Here is a 9909-nt window from a genome sequence, read left to right as displayed (position 1 = left end):
GCACAGGCACTTTAGACCGAGCCAGGGACACCTGCGAGGGGCCGCGTGCACTCCACCGCCCTACTGATAAGCTGGCTTCATTAAACTGACACTTCTCATGTGCAGTTGGCTTCTTGTTGGTGGGGGGAAGGCTGCCAAGTGGGCTCTGACCTGGGTGGGGAGGGGATGGTGGCTGGGCAGAGCCTAGGGTGAATGATCGGGGTTTGTGGAGGCAGGGCTCCCTGACTTGCCTGATTTTTTTGTTTTGTTTTGTGAGGTGGAGTCTTGCTCTGTCACCCAGGCTGGAGCGCAGTGGTGGATCTCGGCTCACTGCAGCCTCCACCCTCCAGGTTCAAGCAACTATCCTGCCTCAGCCTCCTGAGTAGCTGGGACTACAGGCGTGCGCCACCACACCCGGCTAATTTTTGTATTCTTGGTAGAGACGGGGTTCCACCATGTTGGCCAGGCTGGTCTTGAACTCCCGACCTCAGGTGATCTAACTGCCTTGGGCTCCCAAAGTGCTGGCATTACAGGCATGAGCCACCGCACCCGGCCTGATTTGGGGTTTTTGGAAGAGGATAGGGTGCTCTGGGCTGCGGCTGCGACCTGGTAGCTGTGTGGGAACACTTCCCGGACATAACCAAGGTGGAAGGGCCTGCAGAGTTGCACTCTGGGGGGCCTGCCCTCCCAGCTGCTGCTTGTGAGAAAAATCACCTCCTGTTAAGCCACTGTCAGCCGGGCTTTCTGTTACTTGCATTAGGGGCCATCTGTACTTCAGCCTCGTGACAGTCGGAGGTGGTCGTTGTGATTGCCATTTCCCGGTGGTGCAGGGCGTCCGTCCGGTTCCCCTCTGCGCACCCCCCGCCTCACCCTCCTATGGAGCCCCACTGTCCAGGAAGAAGTGAGGGGCAGATTCTTGGGGGACTCCAGGATAGGCGTAGCGCCTGCTAACTGCAGGGCTAGTGGTTCCGATGCAGGCAAACTGGGGAAGTAACTGAGCCACGGGGGAGGCTGGACCACACGGCTTTTTCCGAAAATACTTTAATACAAGGTCCTCGTGTGGGTCGTGTGCTGGAGAGATAACTGGCCTTGGGCTGCAGGGTGGCTGCCCTCTTCCTTTGCCAGGTCATGCAAGGGGCTGCCAGCCACCCCATGCACATGCCCCTGCCCCTCCGTGTCGGATGCAGGCCCCTTCTGGCTGTTGATCTTGATGGCGGCGCGCAGCGCCGACTTTACCGCCGTCTCCACCCAGCCGTGCGGGTAGGCGGTGTGCTCGCCGGCGAAGTAGATGCGTCCATAAGGGACCCTCCAGTAATCCTTTTCGGTTTGCCAGAGCGCCGGCGGCTGTACCACGAAGCCACCCTGGCTGTGCGGGTCCTCTGCCCAACGCTTGACGACGCCGGTGCCGTCCCAGAGCTGGCGCACGAGAGGCCCGTGCAATGCCGCCACGTCGTCGAGCGCCAAGCGCAGCGCCTCTTCCCGGCTCAAGCCGGCGAACGCGGCCGCCGCGTCTGACCACGTGTACGAGGACAGCAGCAGCGCGCCCTCGCGTGGCGGCGGGTAGAAAATCATGCGCGACGGGCGGTCGGTGTTCGAGTGGCCGCCTTCAATGTGCTCCTCGCGCCAGAAGGGCCTGCGGAAGCTTAGAAACACTTTGGTGGCCGGCACGTAGTGCAGCCTCCGCAGCGCCTCCTGCATGTGGCGGGGCAGCGGCGGCGAGAAGGTGATGCGCTTCACCGCCGGTCCGCTCGCGGTCAGCAGCACCATGTCGGCCTTCAGCACCTTCAGGTTCCGCTCCGGGGGTGAGGTATCGATCTGCACATGCACATCGTGCGGCCCCTGGGTCATCGCCACGACGGGCGCGTTCAACAGCACAAGCCCGGACAGCGAGCTCAGCAGTGCGCGCGGCAGCAGGTCCCAGCCACCCACGATGCGGCTGTACCTGCAGGCGGGGCGGGGCGGGGTTGGGGGGATGACCTGGGCTCTGCTGTCCTGCCCCTCCGCCTGGCCCCACCCACCCCAGCAGCTGGCCCTTATGGGCACCGGCCCGCTCCCCAGTCATCCACCTCTCCCGACCCTGCCCGTCCCTGACATCCCGGAGGTCGCAGGAGTAGTGGATTGTGTGACCAGGGACCCTACCACTTCTTCTCCGCTAGACCGTGCCCTTCATCCGGGAACTCTTAGCCCCACTGCCGTCAAGTAGGCCACGCCCTTCACAACAGCTCCGCCCCCAGACCCAGAGGCTCCTCCCACTCCCTGCTACTTGTCTTGATTGGCCCCAGCCCGCCCCTCCCCTGCCCGCCGGCCCCGCCCCTCACTGGAGTCTGTCGCTGAGGCAGCTGTGGGCCCGGAGGGCCTCGGCGAAGCTGAGATAGAAGAAGCCATCCTCGGACATCACGTCTCCCAGAAGCTGCACGGCCGGCCGGCTCAGGTTCCCTTCCCCGAGGAGGTATTCCTGCAGGGTGGGCGCAGGCCGAGGTCAGGACCCAGACAGGCGGCACCCCCGAGAGAGCCCCTCCGCAGCCCGGACTCCTGGTCCCATGACATGTCCTTAGACCGTAGGATCCGGTCCCCGCTCTCTGACAGATGAGGGAAACTGAGGTCCAGAGAGGGGGCGTGTCCAGCCCCCGGGTCAGGCAGGAAGGTGGTGGCAGGACTAGGGTCCCAGGTACCCGCATTCTGACTCTCTGGGGAAGGCCTCATGGTCACACTCTCTGCCCTGCCTCTCAGCAGAACCAAGGGCCCCACTTACCAAGAGCGTGTGCCTTTCAAACTTTTTCATCGCCTTTCTGCAGCCCAGTGCCTTGAGGTCTTTGAGGGCCTGTTGTGGAAGAAGCGGACATGGTGCTGAGCTGCCTGGGCAGCCAGGGTGGAGGCTGGGCCTGGAGCCCACACCCGGCTTCTCCTGGTCGTTCTGCCCACAGCTGGCCATTAACCACTCTCAAGCCCCTGGGCTTTTGCCACACCGTGCCCTCCACCTTGCCCTCCATGGCAACTCAGATGCCACCACTCCTCCGATCTTCGTGAACTGTTCACGCCGCCTCATCCCGCATTCGGCAGGCCAGGCTGGTCACAGCTCATCCCGGTTGGGTGTTGTTTTGCCTATTTCTGGGCCAGCCAGCCTGTGAGCTCCATGGAGGCAGGGATGTGGGCAGCTGGAGAGGAGGCTGGGAGAGGATCCCAGGCGTGCTGTGTCCTCCCAGGGCGCGGTGATTATTTGTTGCCTGAATCACTGTGGCCACGGACAGAAGCTGGTCCCCTGTGTCACTGATCAGCACTGACAGGGCATGATGGCTGAGAAGTTTACCTACCGTCTGTCCCCTGCCCACAGCCCTCCTGTGGCTCCCCAGTGCCTGGGGCCACAGGGTCCTTGCCCCTCAGCCTCATATTCAAGGCCCCTGCTAGCCCCTCAATGTCTTTTTCTTTTTTTCTTTTTTTGAGATGGAGTGTCGCTCTGTCGCCCAGGCTGGAGTGCAGGGGCGCCATCTCGGCTCACTGCAACCTCTGCCTCCCAGGTTCAAGAGATTCTCCCACCTCAGCCTCCCAAGTAGCTGGGATTACAGGTGCCTGCCACCACACCTGGCTAATTTTTGCATTTTTAGTAGAGACGGAATTTCACCATGTTGGCCAGGCTGGTCTCGAACTCCTGACCTCAAGTGATCTGCCCGCCTCGGCCTCCCAAAGTGCTGGGATTCCACGTCTGGCCTCAGTCCATGTCTTTTACAGCAGCTCGGGTTCTGTGAGCAGTGTCCAGTGCCCAGAGCACCTGCCCTCAGGGCTCTCCCACCTGCACATCTGGCACCTATTTTCTCCCTGCCTGTCTTTGCATGGCACACGAGTGCGTGTCCTTCAGCACTTTGTTCAAGTCTCACCCCCTCCCAGAAGCCTCGCTGCCCCTGTCTAATTTCAGGCCTCTTCTTGGTCTACCTGGCTTCCCCCTTCTGGCCAGGACCTCAGAGGGAAGGCGGTGCCCCTTCACTCACTCATGCATCTCGCATCTCCCAGGCTCCCAAACCAGTCAGTGTCAAGGCATAGAAATGACCTGGTCGAGAAGGGGAGATGGGCAAGTGGGCTCTGACCTGGGTGGGGAGGGGATATTGGGTGTGGCCAGCTCCTCCCTAAAGGTATCAGGGAAGGCTTCCTGGAGGAGGGGACATTGCAGCTGGTTCTTGAGGACTGAGCAGGAGTTCCTGTGTGGGGAAGGGAAAGGCAGTCTGGGCAAGGGAGGGCGATGCACAGGTATAGTGAGTGTGAGGGACACAGAGCTGGGGGCATGTGGGCCACCATGAGGACAAAAATTCCTTAGAGGAGAAAAGAGCATGAGGCCGGAGGGGTGCAGAAGGGAAGGCCAGTCAGGGCTCAAAGCTGAGCCCGAAAAGATCAGACTTTGTCCTGGAGGCGGTGGGGAGCCACCAGGGGCTGTGAGCGGCATCACTCTGGGTGTGTGGGAAGACACTTCTGGTACCAGGTTGGGGAGACTGGAGCCTGGGCAGCTGGAGAAGAGGCTGGGGGAGGGTCCAGGGCAGAGGAGGAGGCCTGAGCTCAGGTGGGCAGAGGGGAGCAGGGCACAAGCATCAGGGGGCAGGGGTGGGCGAGGAGGAGGTCAGGAGGAGGATGGCTCCTGGGGGTCTGCCCGTGACTGCGGGATGGTGGGGCCATTGTGAGATGGGGGCACCGGGAGGAGGAACGGGTTTAGGGGAAGGTTCTGAGCCCAGTGGAGCTAGAGGGTCCTGGGGAGGGACACAGGCCAAGGTCTCGAGAGGCAGATGTCTCCATCAGCCTGTGGATCTATGTTTAAGCCAGCGGTGGATACTGGAGAGGTTGTCCAGGACAGTGTGTGGGTGAAAGGGGAAGAGGCCAAAAGCTGATGCAGCTTTGGGGTCAGCAGTGTTTATGGGGAAGCTAAAGAACAGAGTTGGGGCCGGGTGCCGTGGCTCACGCCTGTAATCCCAGCACTTTGGGAGGCCGAGGCAAGTGGATCACGAGGTCAGGAGTTCAAGATCAGCCTGGCCAAGATGGTGAAATCCCGTCTCTATTAAAAATATAAAAATTAGCTGGGCGTGGTGGCAGGCGCCTGTAATCCCAGCTACTCGGGAGGCTGAAGCAGAGAATTGCTTGAACCTGGGAGGCAGAGGCTGCAGTGAGCTGAAATGGCGCCAGTGCACTCCAGCCTGGGCGACACAGTAAGACTCCATCTCAAAAAAAAAAGGGGGGGGGGGACTTGGGAGGTGGCCCATATGCGTAGAAGCCCCTGGGATGGCCCATTCTCACTCTCAGATTGCAGTGAGTACGTCAGTGGTTAGACCTCAGGGCACACATCCCCTTGGTAGAATTTCCATCTCCATCAACAGGTGCTCCACTCCGTGGCGGGGGACCCAAGGGATGACAGAGAGAAGAAAAGCCATGCCAGGGAGTGCGCCAGGGCGAGCTTAGGAGGAGGACAGAGAAGTCAGGGCAGGAGGAGGGTACAGGCGGTGCCCACCTGGTTGAGAGCCATCTGGTAGATGTCTTCGGGTGACTGGCCCTTCTCCTGGGGGCGTAGGGCGTAGCCCAGCTTCTCGGGTACCTTCTCCACCACGTAGTTGCGCAGCTTCACTTCGTGCACCTCCGTCCATGTGTTCTTATCGTACTGGGTGAACTTGGTCAGGTTGAGCCCCAGGCGCTGGCAGAGCTTGTGGAGGATCCTGATTCAGGGAGTGGGTGAGTGAGGGCTGGGCTCCGGTGGAGGTAGCCCGGTCCCTAGTGGAACTTGGAGAAGGGAGGTGGGAGGGGAGAGTAGCTGGGGACCAGCATGAGGCTGGGGGTTGGGCTAGATTTAGGGTGATCAATGCTGAGGGATGGGAATGAAATGGGGACAAGGTTAGAGGGCTTAGGGCAGTACCAGGATTAGGATTGAGTTAGGAATGGGAATACAGCCCAGCTTAGAATCGGAAAGGGGGACAGAGTTTAGGTTGGATGGGGGTTTGAGATGAAGAAGGAGTCTGGGGCTGGAGTGCCTGAGGGTGTGGGGCCGGTGGAGCTGCAGGCCTGGAGGGGCCAGCAGAGGAGCTGGCTTTTGCACCAGGCAGGGCTAGCTGGGGGTCTGGTTGGACTAGGTGGCCCGAGCATTGCCAGAGGCCCAGTGCTGGCGCTGGAGGCAAGACTGAGATGGGGATTAGGCGAAGGATGCCTGCTGTGGCGTGGGCATGGAGCTAGGGGGCTGGTTGAGTCTAGGCACACAGGTGGGTGGGTTGCCAGGTCACCTGTGAGAGCTGGGCATGCGCATGGCTCCCAGCTCCCCAATCCAGCCCGTGTTCTGGTCCCGGTAGGTGAAGATGCGGCCTCCGATCCTGTTATCTGCCTCTAGGACGGTGACCTGAGGGAGGCAGTGGGGTGAGAAGGGCCCTTCAGCTCCACCCACTGACCATTCCCTGCCCCCTCCCACCCCGTGCCAGCCCCCTGGCTTCTTCCATCCCCACAGTGGCACAGGAGACTAGGAGAGGGGCCCCTTCTGTATGGGAGGTGGGGGAACAGAACCAAGTGAGCAGTTCTAGAGTGCAGCAGGAAGGCCACCGGCTAGACTGCAAAGGGACTTCCCAGCTCGGGGAGTTGGGAGAAGCCCCTGGGATGGCCCATTCTCATTCTTGGATTTCAGTGAGTAGGTCAGTGGTTAGACCTCAGGGCACACATCCCCTTAGTGGAGCTTCCTCTCCACCAACAGGCGCCCCACCCCAGGACAGGAGCTTTGAGCCAGTGAGACTTCCCTCTGGGATGAAAAACATGGGACAGGAAAGTCTAGGGCCTCTCAGTGCAGACATGTGACAGCAGGGGGCTTGGGCCTCACCCTCAGACCACGGGGAAAGGTAGCCTCTCCCTGCATATCCCCACCCCCACCCTCTCAAGCAGGAATGGGGCCAGGTCCCTTTGCCCAGGGACTCCAGCCTGCAGCAGGAGGGACTCCAGGTAGACTGCAAGCAGTGCTTCCCACCTTATGTCCGGCATCGCTGAGCACCTTGGCAGCCACCAGCCCGGCCACACCAGCGCCGACCACAATCACCCTCTGGGGCTTCAGGGTCCGATTGAGCCCCCAGGTCACCACCTTGAGCAGCTGCTCATAGTCAGGATCCTGCATGCATTTCTCGAAGGGGTCCTGGCTGCGTTCAGCCTTCCAGTCCCGGGAGGCCGCCAGGCTGAGGAGGATGGGGACGAGGACGAGGAGGCGCAGGGCTGGGAGGAGGAGGACAGGGTCAACGGGTACGCGGCAGGTTGGGGGAGAGGGGTTCTACTCACTTGTCCCAGCGCCCCCTCCCCTGCTTACTCACCCAATGGGGCCATGACTCTCGGTGGGAGATGGCGTCTGGGGTGGAGGAGAAGGGAGGACTATTGTGGCTGAGGCCTGTGACTGCTGTAGCCTGACTCTGTCTCCCGTGGGCTGCCCAGCTGCTGGAGCCAGCCCTCCCCCAGTCACTGCCCTCTTCTCTGGGCCTGTGTCCCCCAATCCCATTCTTTCAGAGTCCCCTGGACCGTCCACGCCTCCCTCCTCACCGGTCTCCACCTCTGCCACAGCTCTCGGGTTCCTGTCTCTTTCTCTTCTTTTCCCTCTTTCTTTTCTTTTCTTTCTTTTTTTTTTTAATAGTCTTTCTCTGTCATCCAGGCTGGAGTGCAGTGGTACGATCTTGGCTCACTGCAACCTCCGCCTCCCAGGTTCAAGCAGTCCTCCCACTTCAGCCTCCCAAGTAGCTGGGATTACAGACACCCATAACCACACCTGGCTAATTTTTGTATTTTTAGTAGAGATGGGGTTTTGCCATGTTGGCCAGGCTGGTCTCGAACTCCTGATCTCAGGTGATCCACCCACCTCGGCCTCCCAAAGTGCTGGGGTTCTGGGCGTGAGCCATTGCGCCCGGTCTCTTTTCCCTCTTCCTCATCTCCCCCACTCCTGTTTCTCAGTCCCTGTTTCTGTGGGTCCTGTCTCTCTGTCCCCCCACCACTGGCCGTGTCACTACCTTCAGCGCTCGGTGACAGCAGGACAGCGCGGTCCTCTCCACGGCCCTCCACTGTCTCTGCTGAGGCCCTTTCTCTCCCCTTAAACTGGAAGAGCCCCGCCCACCCCTCCTTTTGGGAAACGCCGAGAGAAATGAAACTGGTTTCCTGGAGCTGCTCTGGTCAAACGCTCAGAGTTTAGTTGGGGTTGGAGAAAGGGCGTCAGAGGAAGTTAATCAGTCTATTTTCTTCCTTTTGCCCCAGATAGTTTTGGGGTGGTTTGGAGGCCAGAAATAGATGCTCAGGTAACCGTGTCAACAATGGGGAATCCCCCTCGGCCTGCCCCTGTCCCTGGTCACCAGGCCCCTTGTTTCTATCCTCCCCTGCGCTCTCTCTGCCTCCTTGATTCCTACGGCATGGGGACAGAGCGGGTATGGGTCCCTGGGCCAGGCCAATTTTCCCCTCCAAGTCCCTCTCTGTCAGGTGTTGCCATGTCCTGCAGGGCCCCCCATGGTTCTGCTTCCCTCTCCACTTGCCACCCAGAGCCTCAGTCTCCCCCTCCGTCAAATGGGCGTAGCAGTGGGGCTGGCAGCCGTGAGCTCTGAGTCCGCCCTCCCCTCTGTGGCTCCCATCTACAGCTGTTAAATGGGGACGTCCCAGTGTTTTAGGATCAAGTGAGTGAATCCAGGTTAAGCTCTGTGGCCGGAACCTGGGGCAGTACTGGAAGCTGCTCCTTTGGAAATGCCAGCTGCTGTGGCCGCAGGGGCACTGGGGGGTTCTGTGAGTGGCCACCCGCCAGAGAGAAGTGCCCAGGCTTCACCCATCCCTGCCTTGAGAACCACCTCGGTGCTCAGGGCAGGGAGTGGGGCGGCACCTTGAAGTGGGTGGAGTGGAGAAACAATAGCAGGGACTTTCCTTGGGGTGGGGGAGAGGGAGCCAGGGGGTCGGTGAGGAGAAAAACCAGAGGGAGGCAGATTCTCTGCAGCAAGGGTCAGGTGGGGATGGGGGGGCATTACCAAGAAGGAAGATGGGAAACTCCAGCGGTAAATCAAAGAGGGATGCGGTTTGTGGCCGGGAGGGGCTGGGGGGTGAGTGTGAGTTAGAAGGCATATGATGCAGGGGCGGGAGGCTGTGGCAAAGGGAAATGATCAAAGAGCTGGACGGTTCAGGGACCGAAAGAGCTTGGGTCAGCAAAAACAGTGACAAGGGCTGGCGGTGGCTCATGCCTGTAATCCCAGCACTTTGGAAGGTCAAGGCAGGCGGATCACCTGATGTCAGGAGTTCAAGACCAGCCTGGCCAACGTGGTGAAACCTGGTCACTACTAAAAATATAAACATTAGCTGGGTGTGGTGGTATATGCCTATAGTCCCAACTACTCTGGAGGTTGAGGCAGGAGAATTGCTTGAACCTAGGAGGCGGAGGTTGCAGTGAGTTGAGATCACGCCATTGCACTCCAGCCTGGGTGACAGAATGAGACTCGGTCTCAAAAGAAAACAAAAAAAAAAACAATAGTAATGAGGGCTGGGCGCAGTGGCTCACTCCTGTAATCCTAGCACTTTGGGAGGCTGACGTGGGAGGATTGCTTGAGCCCCGGGGCTTGAGAACAACCTGGCCAAGATGGCCAAACCCTTTCTCTAAAAGAGAAAAAAAATAGTAACAAAACTGTTCCCATGGCTATCACCTGCTTGGAGGCCGACTGGTGCTCAGGGCTTTGCACCCATCGTAACCTTCACAATGCCTACATTTGAGGCCAGGCACAGTGGCTCACGCTTGTAATCCCAGCACTTTGGGAGGCTGAGGCGGGCGGATCACTTGAGGTCAGGAGTTCAAGACCAGCCCGGCCAACATGATGAAACTCTGTCTCTGCCAAAAATATAAAAAATTAGCCTGGCGTGGTGGTGCATGCCTGTAATCCCAGCTACTCAGGACGCTGAGGCAGGAGAATCGCTTGAACCCAGGAGGTGGAG

At 59.8% G+C, this 9909-nt stretch overlaps 2 protein-coding genes across 3 annotated transcripts in view; one reads left to right on the top strand and one right to left on the bottom strand.

Moving 5' to 3' along the window:
* TBC1D17 (TBC1 domain family, member 17) overlaps nt 1–149 on the top strand; it is an 11113-nt gene extending 10964 nt beyond the window's left edge. The window contains exon 17 of the mRNA XM_011946512.1: nt 106–149. Within this exon, the coding sequence (XP_011801902.1) occupies nt 106–149 (44 nt within the window). The remainder of the gene's footprint in view (nt 1–105) is intronic.
* Nucleotides 150–1004: 855 nt separating this feature from the next.
* IL4I1 (interleukin 4 induced 1) overlaps nt 1005–9909 on the bottom strand; it is an 11803-nt gene continuing 2898 nt past the window's right edge. The window contains exons 1-8 of one of the 2 annotated variants that reach the window (XM_011946342.1): nt 7965–8085; nt 7281–7315; nt 6947–7185; nt 6222–6334; nt 5462–5663; nt 2732–2800; nt 2298–2434; nt 1005–1921 (exon numbers count right to left, since the gene is read on the bottom strand). In XM_011946342.1, the coding sequence (XP_011801732.1) occupies nt 1021–1921; nt 2298–2434; nt 2732–2800; nt 5462–5663; nt 6222–6334; nt 6947–7185; nt 7281–7293 (1674 nt within the window). In that variant the 5' untranslated portion in view covers nt 7294–7315; nt 7965–8085 and the 3' untranslated portion in view covers nt 1005–1020. Of the gene's footprint in view, nt 1922–2297; nt 2435–2731; nt 2801–5461; nt 5664–6221; nt 6335–6946; nt 7186–7280; nt 7316–7964; nt 8086–9909 lie in introns of those variants that run through there. The other variant, XM_011946341.1, reaches the window with a different exon arrangement.

Source organism: Colobus angolensis, unplaced genomic scaffold, assembly GCF_000951035.1.
Source record: "Colobus angolensis palliatus isolate OR3802 unplaced genomic scaffold, Cang.pa_1.0 Scaffold25, whole genome shotgun sequence".
In the NCBI taxonomy this organism is placed as follows: domain Eukaryota; kingdom Metazoa; phylum Chordata; class Mammalia; order Primates; family Cercopithecidae; genus Colobus; species Colobus angolensis.
This window is presented reverse-complemented; position numbering and strand designations above follow the sequence as displayed.